This window comes from Pelodiscus sinensis, chromosome 14, assembly GCF_052426305.1.
Source record: "Pelodiscus sinensis isolate ZL-2025 chromosome 14, ASM5242630v1, whole genome shotgun sequence".
Classification (NCBI taxonomy): domain Eukaryota; kingdom Metazoa; phylum Chordata; order Testudines; family Trionychidae; genus Pelodiscus; species Pelodiscus sinensis.
The window spans coordinates 27,602,084-27,616,469 of NC_143065.1; the positions used below are offsets into that span (position 1 = coordinate 27,602,084).

General features: G+C 38.3%; 1 protein-coding gene across 3 annotated transcripts in view; it reads left to right on the plus strand.

The window, feature by feature from the left end:
• EFL1 (elongation factor like GTPase 1) overlaps positions 1–14,386 on the plus strand; it is a 183,045-nt gene that overhangs the window by 8,096 nt on the left and 160,563 nt on the right. For all 3 annotated transcript variants that reach the window (XM_006139255.5, XM_089782057.1, XM_075897120.2), the window contains exons 5-10: positions 3,633–3,766; positions 4,408–4,545; positions 6,477–6,691; positions 12,167–12,290; positions 13,808–13,884; positions 14,022–14,158. In XM_006139255.5, coding sequence (XP_006139317.3) covers positions 3,633–3,766; positions 4,408–4,545; positions 6,477–6,691; positions 12,167–12,290; positions 13,808–13,884; positions 14,022–14,158 — 825 coding nt within the window. The remainder of the gene's footprint in view (positions 1–3,632; positions 3,767–4,407; positions 4,546–6,476; positions 6,692–12,166; positions 12,291–13,807; positions 13,885–14,021; positions 14,159–14,386) is intronic.

A 14,386-nucleotide genomic window follows, 5' to 3' on the forward strand; every position in this document is an offset into this window, starting at 1 on the left:
ATAGAATTTTGATGTGTCTAACTCCACAAAAATATTGAAAAATGTCTGAATAATGATGAAGAATATATGCTGCTAGTATACTGAGGAATTCTGAAATCTTTTTGGTAATTCTATGATATATATTATTTGAACATTTAAGTTCTGGCTCAAAGTTGTCTTGTTAAAAGGCACTTTAAAAATAAGTTTTCAGTTCATTCAATTTTGAATTTTTGGATATCACAAGTGCACTTTATCCCTGTAAGTGATAGCTACCTGTGTCTATCTTTACATCAGAGGTAGGGAACCTTTTTTGGGTTGGGTGCCGCTGTCCCCCAGAAGCATCAGTTGGGGGCTGCATAAAAGTGAAAAACAAAAACACAAATTTCATTGTAGGGCTGTAAAATTTTGATTATTTGGCTAATTGAATAGTTGATGCAATTTGCATCGACTATTTGATTAGTTGATAAGGGAGCTAATCAGCCCCTTCAGAGGTGAAGGCGCTTCAGGGAGCACAGGGCCAGCGGGGGACTCAAGCAGTTCCCAGCTGACCTTGGGCTCCATGAGGCACAGCTGCTTTGAAACGATGTGTTCAGCCTGAGCTGCATGTGGCATTTCAAAGTGGCAGTGCTGTGTTGAGCCTGGCATCTGGTCTCAGGCTCCACACAGTGCTGCAGCTTTGAAGCACCCCCGCCTTGCTGCCTCTTTTTGATAGAGGCAGTGGAGGGTGGGGAGGAGCTACTCGTCGACTAGTATGTTGACTATCCCATAAGCATTTGCTCATTCACATCCCAACCTCATTGACATACCCCCGACTGAGAAGGAGAAAGATGCTCCTCACATGCCTGGGGGGGGCGGGGCAGACTAGTATATTTTTGTGGGGCCCCTAGGCTCTGGGGTAGAGTCAAAAATGAGGGGTTCAGCATATGGGAGGGAGCTGTGGGGAAGCAAGCTTGGAATGCAGTGTTTGAGTGGAAGGGAGAGCACAGTAGCAGGCTGGGAGGGGAGCCCTGAGTCGTGGGGGCCATATCCAGGCAAGCCAAGGACGTGTTTGTCTCCTAGGCGTTAGGTTCCCCACTGCTGCTTTACTTCTGCAGTGGCTATCTTGACTCAGTTACAGAGTAATTTTTGTTCCATTAATTATAATTTAATGCAGTAATAGTTAACATGCATCACTTTTTAGCGAAACTTGTTCTTAAATACTCAGTCTGTTCTCTCTCATACATATTTCTGCAATTTTGGCCAAGCTTAAAAAACTAGTTAGGAAATTCCTGTAATTAAGTCAAAGTACATAGAGAGCTAGAAAATATACCTAGCATTGCCTGGGTCCTTCAGGGCAGGGGTCTGGGTGGTGTGAGGAGTGCAGGAGTCAGGGCAGGGCCTTGGGAATGTGGGGGGCTCCGGGCAGAAGGCCAGGGGCATGGGAGGGGTGGCCTCTGGCTTCTCCCCAGTGGTGGCCCAGGTTAGTGGTGACTGTGCACCCTGCCCACTGACTTGTCCCCAGGAACCACGAGGACCTCTCTCCCTCCCACAGCCTGGCCTGGGGTGCAGAGGGAGGCTCTCCCCCATACCTCATAGGCCAATGTGAGGGTGGAGGCTCTCACTCTCTCTGGCCCCTCCAGAGGCAGGGGGAGGGCCGGCAGAAGCTGTCTCGTAGGCTGGGGGCCCTACTTACCTTATCTGCATGCAGGAAATATGGCAGGGCCCCTGTTTTGCTGACCACTCTGGTTGGTGTATGACTGCCCCCAGTGGCCACTCTGCAGGATAGCTCTCCCCTGCAGGCTCGCTGCCCCCGGTCATTCTTCTTTTGTGTTCCTCGGAACAGCAACCCCTCCCTTTGCATGTTATGGAAAATTGTCCCTTTCCCAAAACTTCTGGTTCTCCTTGCCCAACCAAACCCTGACCTTGTTTTAAGTTAAGAGAAGAGGAAGCTACATACCAAATTTGGTGGTCCTATCTGTTACCGTTTAGGACGAGTTCTAGAACAAATGGACACACAAACAGACATATATGCACAAACACTCTAAAATATTATTATATATAAACAGCTAAAAGCCACTAAAACTAAGTATGCTAATTCTTTCAAGTGCAATTAACATTGTTCAGGAATAAAAGTGAAAGATAAACCTAACTTTTTTCCTTATCAAGGCATGATAAAGATTCCTGGTTAACATATCTTGTTCAAAGTGGTGTTGTAGCTCTTGTTAGTCTCTTTAGGCTTATGCAGGAGTGTTGCCTAACTAATTTTGTTTACTTGGATGGTGTCTTCAGGGATACGTCTTATACTGGAGCCACTGCCTGAGAGTTTAAATTTGTGTTTGTTTGTTTGCTTGCTTAAGTATTAGTTCTGTTGCTGAGGAGTGTGGTTTGGATTTCTGTTTTACAAATGTAGATTTGTGATTTCAAATTTTTTTTGGTGGTCTTTCTCTTTCACTTGTCCCATTGAAGAGCCATAAAATGGTGTGGGTCAGGAAAGAGTTCATGAGTCCTTAATTAGAAAAACAATCTTTCTAGTTCAAGTTAAGGAAGGGTATCATTCATATCAGGGTAAATGTCCTGAGATCTGTTAGGCTGTGGAATAGTCTCCCAAGGCTTGTAGTAGAGAAGAGGTGTCCTCCGAAGGCTAGTGTTAAAAATTTTTCTCTTGGGATGTGTGAAATGAAGGTGGGCAAAACACTGGTGGTGAACAGACCTATTCTACTGGGGAGTTGGATTAGATGGCATTAATCCTTTATTTGCTTTTTTCTATCTAGTAGGAACATTCTAAATTAAAATGGCTGAAACTGGTTATAATATTGCACTATATATTTTCTTTCAGACTTTATTAAAAGAAGGTATTAAATATATTACTGTATCTAAAATAAAAATAAGGATGAGTAGGTATGGAATTTTAATGTTCAGGGTGACTTTTAATAGTGAATGACTGAAGTCTAATTTTTTTTTTTAATGAAGTCTAACAGCATCATGCAAATGTTTTCTTTAAGCTTTGAGGAAAACTTCTTTCAGTTATTGTTATCGTAGAAACATTCTCATCCAGTATTTTCATACACATTTTAACTTGGTGACTGTACATGAAAAGTAGACATTAAAACTAACTTGGCTATATTGTCATTTCTCAGCTGAGAAGAGTGGAAAAATGAACGATAACAGTACATTTAATAAATTTTTCCTTTTTGATACATTAAAGATACGTTAATGAAAATTGTTTTAAAAAATGTAACCTCTACCTAAAGTGATATTTCAGCAATTTATCTTTCAAGAGTAAAGGATTGACTTTCAAGGAGAGCTGTTCCTAGTATCTTTCAAACACAGATTTTAATAGGGTTGTCCAGTGTTTTGGCTATGTGTATTCCAAAATTGGTATGCTTTTCTACTAAGCCACATAGGGCCAGATATTCAAGGGTACTTAGTGCCTAAAGATGCAGTTAGGCACTTATCGTGATTTGCAAAAGCATGTAAACAGGTATCATTGTGAGTTAGTTCCTAACCTGGAATTTTTAAAAGAGCCTATCTACTTTGTTGTCTAAATATCTTTGACAATGAGGTTCCTGGTGTCCTTGCTTATATTAATGTCTATAGCTAAGTGATGGACATAGAAACTTTTATACCGGTAAGTCACTTTCAGTATTTCAAAGTAAATTTTCGTTTGATTCTAGGTGATCAGGAGTATCTCATTAATCTAATAGACTCCCCAGGGCATGTGGATTTCTCTTCAGAAGTATCAACTGCTGTCCGACTCTGTGATGGGTGTATCATAGTGCTGGATGCTGTAGAAGGAGTCTGTCCACAGGTGATTTATTTAAAAAAAATGATTGAGAAAGGATGGAGATGAGAGACTAGACAAAAATGGTACTGTTTAGCTGTTTTAAATACATTTAAAGAGAAGAGACATACAAACCAATAGCCAGAAGTTCTGTAAAATGCTAAGCTCAGTCAATAAATTTATATATTGCATATGAGGTCTGATTTACTCCTGAATGACTGAGAGATTCGCTTTGTGTCCATGAATATATTGAGTTAGTGTTGCCTTGGTATTGGAGATACAAATACATGCTCTCACTGGCAAGGGAGTATAAAGAAGAGATAAAAGTAAAGGGAGGGGGCATAGATTTTTTTTAAAGGTTTTTTTTATTTCAGTATATTTTAAAAAGAAAAATTATCCAAATAAAAGACTATCTCTAGTAAATTTATCCTCCTATTATTATAAGAAGTGTTTTTAAAATCTATATTATAAAAATTCTTTCTATCCCATAATTGTGTAACTATGTATTTTGGAATACAATCCATAAATATTTAGAATCAGAGGTTAAACATATATTTATTTACATTTTGCTTCCATACTTAGTGTTTTTCTCCTAAACTTTGTTAGATATTAATTTTGTGATCTTAGGGGTTTCCTTAACTGTGTTAACACTTTATTTTCTTTCTAAGACTCAAGCTGTTCTGCGACAGGCATGGCTAGAAAATATCCGTCCAGTCTTGGTGATTAATAAAATTGATCGTTTGATAGTGGAGCTTAAGTTAACTCCTCAGGAAGCATATTCTCACCTTAAGAATATCTTAGAACAGGTATGAGTCTTTGCACTGCAATATTAAGACAATCAATTTTGTAGTTTTTTTTTTTTCTTTTTTTTTGCCAGTAGTCTAATAAGGATGCTGCCTCTTTCTATCCTTTTTTATTTGGAATAAATATGCTAAATGTAGTAAGAGGTAACCATTTCATTACCTTCTCATAATCATTACATTTAACCTTTTTACAGAAACATATGGTTATTTAATATCTATTTCTCTTTACCTTTCTGGGCATTTGTAACATACACAGTTCGAAAAAGAATATTGAATTCTTTTCTACAACCCAGCAGGAGGCATTCTCATGTTGTTAATGGAGTATCTCAGAGATCTGATAGATCATGGGTACCCAAACTGGAGGGCATGCCCCCCTGGGGGGACGTGCAGAAATTCCAGGAGGGGCATGAAGTGACCCAGTCCCTCTCCCCCCCGCCCCAATCAAGTTTTGCTGCCCCAGTCAGGTTTTTTTGCTCAAGTTTTGCTGCTTTTTTGGTGGCGGGGGGGAGAGGGAGTGAGGGTTTTTCAAAAATCAGAAGGGGCTGTGATGCCGAAAAGTTTGGGAACCACTGAGATAGATATAATACATTTTTGAAAGCCCCTATTTACTATGGATTGTTTGAGTTCTTTGGAGTTGAAATAACAGTATATGTATGATGTCAGAAATACTGACTTCTTGATTTGGGTTTGGAATTTAATCCACCAATAACATTGTTAAATAGTTAAAAAGAACTAAATAAATTCATGGAGGTTAGGTCCCTCAATGGCTATTAGCCAGGATGAGTAGGAGTGGTGTCCCTAGGCTCTGTTTTTCAGAGGCTGGAAATGGATGACAAGAGAGGGATCACTTGATGATTAGCTGTTCTGTTCACTCCCTCTGGGGAATCTGGCATTGGCCACTGTTGGACGACAGGATGCTGGGCTAGATTGACCTTAGGTCTGACCCAGTATGGCCGTTCTTATGTACTTTAGAGGTGTAGGCAAGTAGTTGACTACTCGCTTCCCCACCCCTTGCTGCTTCTGTATGAGACAGCAAGGGGGCTGCTGGGCTCTTACTACATTTTAAATGCAGAGGCTCAGTGGTCCCAGAGTGAGCTTCCCCTTATCAGCTAATTGTGTAGTTCATACAAATTGTATCAACTACATTAATAACAAAATACCCGTTCCTTAACATCTTTTATGTACTTAAGTCATGTTGAAACATTTAATTCTAAATTGATTTTTCATTAAAGGTTTGATAGAGGTCATATCCTCCTTTTTGTTTTTATTTGTTACTTATTTTCTCATTGTGAAAAAGAATAAGGTTTTTTTTAGATGAGAACTAAATAATTAAATCCCATTAAGACTAGATATGATTTGTAAAGTATTCCACACTGGGTAAAATCCTGGCCCCATTGAAGTCAATGGTACAACACCCACTGAGTTCATTGTGGTTAGGATTTCATCCACCAATGTCGGTATATTAACTTTTTTTGCCAAGCTTATGCAAGCTGCTTTTGGATGTTTAAGCACCAATCACATGATTAGATAATTAAAATCTTCTTTTGAAAAGAGTGCACAAGTTGTTCACAGTCTTTTAGAGCAGTGTTTCTCAACCAGTGGTACGAGTACCCTTAGGGGTACTCGAGAGAAGTCTCGGGGGTACGTCAACACAATTGAAATTTGGAGACAATTGAATTTTTGTTTTATGTTTTACAGTGCTTTATTATTTTTGCACTTTTTACACCCAAAAATTTAATCACCCGCCCAGCTACGATTAAGTTGTTTAAACAAATGTGTTGCAGTGGTAAAAAAATAAAATTGTGTTTAAAAACTGTAGGTACTGGAGGTTCTTATAACTTTTTTTTAAAGGGGTACTTTATAAAAAATGGTTGAGAAACACTGTTTTAGAGCACAAACTATACATTTCTGTGGTTTTACATATTCTTCCCTAGGTTAATGCAATCACTGGAACTCTTTTCACCTCTAAAGTCCTAGAAGAAAGAGCTGAGAGAGAAACAGAAACTCAGGGGATTTCAGATTCTGTACATGGAGATCAAGTTTATGATTGGAGTGCTGGCTTGGAAGATACTGATGATTCACATCTTTATTTCTCGCCAGACCAGGGAAATGTGGTATTTGCCAGTGCAATTGATGGTTGGGGCTTTGGGTAAGTAAATAAGACTAGGATTTCATTGAAATGTCATTTACCATATTTAATACTAAGATATATTTAATTCTAAGGCAGTTGAACAGTCTTTTGAATTGGTTTAAGTATTTTTAGAGGTAAACATTTTGTATTTTTCAATTGGATGCGAGAGTGGAATAGTTTGTTTTTCCCCAACACTTCAGTTCATGTCCTTGAAATAATCAGTGTTTTGATTCTTGGCAGTTACAGTTCTGATGATTTTATGTTCTTTCAAAAAAATTTTTTTTTCTACTGTGATGTTTAATTTCTGCCTTCTATGTTTCTGCATGCACACAAATTTCATATTTGTTCTCTTGTAACCTTCTGTGAAGTTTTCCTTTTCTATTTCAGCAGATACTTACACATCAGTTATATAGTGATGGCAGAAATATTACATTCAGTCATAAGAAATCAAGCATACAGCAGCTATAGAAAGCATAGAATTACATATTTCATAGTGTGTTGTTAAGGATATATGTGTGTTAAATTTCTTTACTTACTTATGTTAAATGCCTCTTTTAGCTTCTTGTTTCAGAATAGATAGTAGGTCATAAAGATTTGTAAACATTCTGATTTCCACAAGGTGGAGTGCTTGTCTTTGTCTTTAACATGTACCTAAAGGGGTACTGCCCGTTAATTTCGATTCAAAATTTATATTTTTGACGATTTGACAAAATTAAATTCCAACGAGTTTTTTCTTTTAAAGAAAGAAAAGTTAAAACTGGTCTTTTGTTTAGATTTAATTAGTTCCTTTTGGAATTTGTGCTCTATGCCACTGCATAAGAACTAGAAAGCAAACTCACTGCTTTAGTTTCATTATTTACTCAGAATAACATGCGGGAAGTAAACTAATAGTATAAATGGTGCAAAGGACATTAGATTTTTTTCACTTCTCAATAATCTAAATTTGTGCTAGCCACGTTGCAAGAAATTTGTTAATTGTTTTTGAGCTGACTATCCCTCTGATTTTCACTATACAATGGAAATAACTTTTTTATTAGTAGTACTGCAATTCCAATATTTAATGGTAGGATCCTGGTGCTATGCCTCTTTCCTCTACACCAGGGGTGAGGAACTTCAGGCCTAGACGCTGGATGCAGCCCCTGGCTTGTCTGGATTTGACCTCCGAGGCTCAGGACCCTCTCTGCACTGGGGAGCCTGTGCTGGTGCTCCAGCTCCCTGGCTGCTCCACCATGGGGCTAGAGCATACAAAAACTACTAAGCTGGGCCCCCCCTTGGCTCTGGGAATGTGGGGCGTGTCTTTCTCCTTCTCAGTTAGACTGTATCTTTCTTCAGCAGTTCTCAAAATACTTTATTAATATACCAAAGTAATTAAACAATTTACAGCTTTCATGGTTGTAATATTAGCAAGAATTTAAGAATTTTTTTTTAAAGATTAAAAATCAGGTTTCAGGTTTTTAGAAATAAGTCAACATAATTGCATAGTATTAGTATGTGTTAAATATTTTTATTCATAATCTTTTCAACCACTGAGTGGTAAATAGCAATGTAAAAATCTGTTCCTTAAATAAGACGCTACAGTGGTTCGCTAACAAAATAAAAAGCTGAAAGTTTGAGCCATTTAAGAGCTTTCTCTTTAGCTCAGACTGCTTGTTTTTTCTAACTAGAACAGTGTTTGCTAATGTCTCATAAATTATGTAACCACTTTTCTGAAGCTGATTGTGATCATAAAGCCACTACGATTGTTAAATGGAAAGATGAACATGTCTTGTACATCAATGTTGGGTGAATGACGTGCTTTTTGATCAAATTAATGCTATATATGGTCTGATATTTTTTATTCTTCTGTTGCATTTATAATTCCTTTGAAGATGGTTTGTATGCAAACATTTCAGAAAAATATATGTATTTTATTAACACAAATAACTGTTATATGAATATGGGATGACCCCAGTCTTCAAGGTTTGACACAGGAAAAAAACACCGATAGACTTTCAGGGACCACTTGTCATATTTCATTCTTGATGTAGCATTGATTAATACACAGAGAATGTTGTCGAACCAAAGATTAGATGACATGAAGGGAAAGTGTTCATACAATACATTTATGTGGGAATTTTTAAGGCTACACAGGATGGAAATAGTTGAAAGGAGTGCTGATTGAGATTGGAGCTACAGTGCATAATATTTTTTTCTCAGGTACTAGCTTGGTGTACGTTTTTTTTTGTTTCAGTTTGTTTCAAATCAGTTAACATTTGATACGTAGCAAAAAAGTATTTCTGTTAGTAGAAAGTTCAATGGGTTTTTACGCTTTCTTGGTCACATGCATGGTGATAAAATTAAATCTAGTCAGATAGGGAGAAGAGGAGTTGTGTTGGTCTGTGTTCACTTGGTATTTGTTATGGGCTTGTTCTTGTGTATGTTAAATATAAGTTGAGGTGCTCAGAGCTTTGGATGTGAGGGTAATGAAAGCCTGAAATGTAAATAAATAATAACAAGCTGATTTGTTGTTGTTTAAGCTTCCCAATATGACCTCTGCTCATTTTGTGCATTTGATACATTGTTATGTTAGAAAGAATAGAGAAGCTTTCTGATTATAATATGGCAGTATAATATAGGGATATGAAAGGATAACCGCTAGGGAAGTTAAAATGCTTTTTTTGGTAATTGTGTAACTGCTAAAATTTTCCATGGTTACACCTTTACACGTGGTGGGGGGGCAGCTCTACAGGAGTTGGTGTGCATAGAAAACCAGCATTTTAGCTGTATCCCCACATGTACTAGTTCTCGGGAAGCTGCTTGCTTCCGCAGCAGCAGCGGGGAATGGGAAGAGGAGCAGGTGGGAGACGGTGCTCACGAAGAGCTTGCTTTTAAGCAGCCTCCCCTCACGTACCGGTTCCTGTGGATCTGCCTGCCTTCCCTGTGCTGCTACCTCTGATACAGCATGTGGGGAGGGGGATAGGCAGGCGGCTCCCTGTGAGCACTGGCTACTACCTGCTTCTCCCCTTCCCCCCACTGCTGCCCCTGATACAGAAGCAGCAGCATGGAGGAGGGGCTTGTGTGTAACCATGAAGTTAACTGATGAGCCCAGCTTCATTGGTTAACTGTTTAAATGTGTACATGAAAATATTCTTAATGCTTACCAGTTCAGTTTGAAAAATAGTCCCAAGCTGGTTTGCAAAAGACAGTACAACTCAATGTTAAGATTCCCCACATATTACATTGATGGATTACTAAAATATAGAAACTTTTTCCTTCTGTTTTAAGACTTGATATTCTTAGTGAGTTGTATTTTGGATTCTCCATATACAGAACAGTCAGCCAAGGGAGCACTTCTGGAGCTCATGAGTCTCATGTTGGAATCTTATTTGATTTACATCATTTTTTTCTTTCTTATATCTATATATAAGTAATAGAATAGCTTCTGTTATTTTGTTCTCTGAAGTATACAACTTCCTACAGCTTAAACTAAACAGTGATGCTGTTGTCTGCAATAGTTTCCTGATGAATTGCAGCTTATTCTGTATTTCTTTTCTGTATCATCAGAAAAATGCTTATTGTTTTTGCTGAAGTTGGATGAAAACTGTTTGGATGAAAGGACCGTTTTTTGTGGGGTGTTTTAAACTTTTATTTTCTTTTTTTAGTAGTTAGCATGGTCTGGTTTAGAGATGGCAGTGGTAGAAATTCCATTAAATGAAAAAAGGAATGTTTTCTTCTTAATTAATCTCAGGAGAATCTGTCTAGGCTGCCAGCATGACCATCTGGTGAAATGTGGATCAATGAAGCATTTGCTTAATGAAGGCACGTTGGGGCTGTTATAATGTTTTGTGGTACTATTCCTAAGGAGATTCCATGTTTTCATGGTAGAGTAAATGAAGTCATTAGATAGCGTTAGCCTGATCCAGTGTTGAGAATGACACATCTGCTTTTCTCATCAAGTACAGGTTTTGAAAGGATGTAGTAAATCTATATACTGCAGACTTTGACATTCAACAAATTCTGAGGGTTTTTTCCGCTTCCAAAGCCTTAGGGTGAGCTTCTGGGAAAAAAAAGTACATTTTTGAAATTTTTTCAGAGGCATAACTTATATGTTACTGATTTGGGCAGGTTATTAATGTCTTTCATTAGGAGAGTCAAGTCCTAACTAGCTAGCAGCCTTTATGAATTCCAAAGATAGATTATTGGATACTAGCATTGCCCTCATCTTATACACATGTATACATTTGACTATGTCTCCTCTCTATATAAAATCTAACTCTTATTTCCTCTGTTTACAAGGATTAATATACAAACTACAATGTAGAAATGAAAGTTTTACAGTTATTTCTCTCTCCCTTCTTAGTGTTTAAAGTGTTTTTTATTGAAAAGATAGCCTTTTGGGTACAGTGGATCAAATTAGAAGTAAATTAGCAACACTCATTTGATGCAAAATAGATGTATCCTTTTTATTAAAATATATCAGGTAATTATTTAAGTCCTACAAATACCAGGAAAAACTGCCCCAAGTGTGAGGTAAAATGTGTGTTTTTGTGTGTGTTTTTTAATAAAACATGTTTTGTTTTGCCTTTTCCATGAGTGTACTTTTTGTATGATCAGAAAGTACAACAGTACTGTGCATTTTAAAAATTGGGAAGCATATTCCATAATAAATGCCAAGAGCAATTTTGAAGAATGTATGATAATGAAATATATACTTAAAGACAGATGTTTTCATTTTATGGCTGACAAAGCTTAACAAGGTTGGCGTAAATCTTCCTGTGAGTATATTATTCAGGTGATCTATGATCTGTAGTAGCTATTGTTTTATTTCTGAATGGGAATTAGGCCATTTCAGCCAACATCTTGCATCTTAAAATGTACCTGTCTGAAAGAGTGCCTCTAGTCTAGGGATGCAAAATCCCATTTAATTGGTTAAGCGGTCAAACATATTGGTTAACTGATTAAAGGGGGGGGGGAGGGGATGCTCCAGGCTGGCTGGAGTAGCCCTACTGCCTATTGCTGGGCTGGAGCAGGCATCCTTTCCCCTCTACCCCCCTTCCTCCACTGCTCTGGGCAGGCTTTGCACCGACTGGGCTGGAGCAGCCCTTGCCAACAGCAGACCAGAGCACCTTGCTGGCAGGGACTTCTCCAGTGTTCCGGTCAGAGCAGATGCTGCCTGTGGGGCACCTAGGCCCATTGTGGATAGCTAGAGCAGCCCCTGTCCACGGTTGCTCTCCTGTTGTGTGACAGTGCATTATACAAACATCAGTTACTTTAGTTAAGATATAGGTTCACACTTCAATTTGGCCTTTATTTTAAAAAAGGTTCAAACTAAGGCAGATGTACATTAAATATTATTTTAAAAATTAAGCATCCTGAGTTAAAGAAAAAACAGTAGAAACTGTGGGAGCAAAATAAAAATGCAAGACTACTTATCAACATATGCAATCGTGTGATAGCTAAGTGTAATGTTGTGCTTACATATTTGTATCAAGATAGATTTTTGCTTTCTTTTAGCATTGAACATTTTGCAAAATTGTATAGCCAGAAGATTGGAATCAAACAAGGAATACTTTTGAAGACCTTGTGGGGAGATTATTATCTAAATACAAAGGCAAAGAAGATAATGAAGGGTGACCAGGTAATATTGCTGGGTTGAAGTTCCTTTATGACCTTTTTTATCTTTGTTGGAAAGATATAAGGTTTTCTGTCAAATATCCAAGGATTATACATTATCTCATCTGTGGCCTGATATTTTCTAATTCTGTTCCCCGAAGTATGTTTTGAAAATTCTGATGTCAATATGGTTTTGAATTCATATTGCACAAATTGAATTAATAGCCTCCCCTTCATTGGGGCAGCTTTGCCTCAGGAGATTGGTGATAAATCACCTTTTGGAGGAATTCCTCTTGCACAAAGGAACTCTTGAGTATGAGCCAGCATAACACCACCTGCATGCCTCATTTCCATGCCCAATATACAAGGCACACCAGTAGGCAGGCATCAGGGTACAGAGATACTAGCCATGCCTCTATAATGCAAGATGACTGCTGGTGGGTGAGGAAGGGTGTGTAGAAGCCACTATGACAGTTCTATGCTCTTTGTAGATTCCTCTAGCTTTAGAACTGTTTTGCTTCAGGAGAGCATCGTAAAAGTAGCCTCCCAGACTGAAGATTCTTGCCGTATGAGTAACGCCATTGCTTCACGGATTGAATATAGTTTTTTAGCCTAAGGAAAGGGTCCATTGGGGCTGAGAATCTTGAGTTCTCTTGTATGAAGCATTTCCACTATTGTACCTAGGAGAACAGAGGAGTTTTTTCTCCCCACCCATTTAATATCATGATCAGTATTTCAGTCCTCTCTTCTTAAAAATTAAACTTTTGTTCTTTTACTTTTTTGATGGCATTTTGTCCACTAACTTTTCCATTCAAATTAGGGATGTGAAAGACTAGTTGACTATCCAATAAGCAATGTGCTTATCGGATATTAGACAGGATAGTCGACTAGTTGCTCCTCCCCCCTTGCTGTATCTATCAGATAGAGGCAGCAAGGGGGGAGCAGAGCGGGGTACTTCAAAGTGGCAGTGCTGCATGGAGCCCTGGGTCAGCTGTTCCGTGTGGTGCTGCCACTTTAAATTCTGTGGGGAGCCCGACATTGGGCTCCTTGCGGCATTTCAAAGCAGCAGCGCCATGTGATGCCTGGAATCAGCTAGGGACTACCCAGCTGACCCCGGGCTCCTTGCGGCGCTGCCGCTTTGAAACGCTGCCACTGCGTTTCAAAGCAGCAGCGCCTCACAGAGCCAAGGGTCGGGGGGGAGTCTCCAACTGACCCCAGACTTCAGTGCTTTTCACTTCAAAGACGGAGGCGCCCATATTGACTAATTGAATAGGCGATGCAAAAATGTATTGATTATTCGATTAGTCAGTTACCCGATACGTAACATCCTGAATTCAAATTTGATTAAGGTTCTTGAATTACCTCACTTTTATATAAAGATAGCTTACCAACAAAGTTAATTTAATATGACTGGTTTTAAAAGTACTTACGGAGGTAGGTAGTTTAATTGTGCAGACCTATTCATTGTGAAACTGATCAATGCTAAGCTATTGTTTGTGTAATGTTTATTCAGACTTCTAAATATTGTGTTTATTCTTCTAGTCAAAAGGAAAGAAACCTCTATTTGTGCAATTGGTTTTGGACAATATATGGAGTCTATATGAAGCTGTTATGAAAAGGTAGGAGAGGTCCCAATATTCTCTTGGAATCCTTTTCACATGCTGTGTGAAGAGATTAAGGTGGTTGACTATATTCTGATTATAACAATTGAATACTGTAGATGCTTGTTACATATCATTCTGTTTTTATCCCATAGAGACAAAGAGAAAATGGATAAAATTGTCTCCTCTCTGGGATTGAAAATTGGTGCACGTGAGTCACGTCATTCAGATCCTAAAGTTCATCTCAGTGCCATTTGCAGTCAGTGGTTACCCATATCCCAGGCAGTGCTCTGTATCCTTAAGGAAAAAGCTATTCAGTGGTTTATCGGCAGCTCTTAGACTTCAAAGAGTGGTTACCTATGTATTTGTGTAAAGTATTTTTTTCAAAATCTGTGTGTGTGTGTGTGTGTGTGTGTGTTTGTGTGTATATAATATATAGATATTAAAAAAAAGGGATGTCAACATGTAAACAGCTACATGATTAACCAATAAGCCTGGTTTTATTGGTTAATCCTGTCAA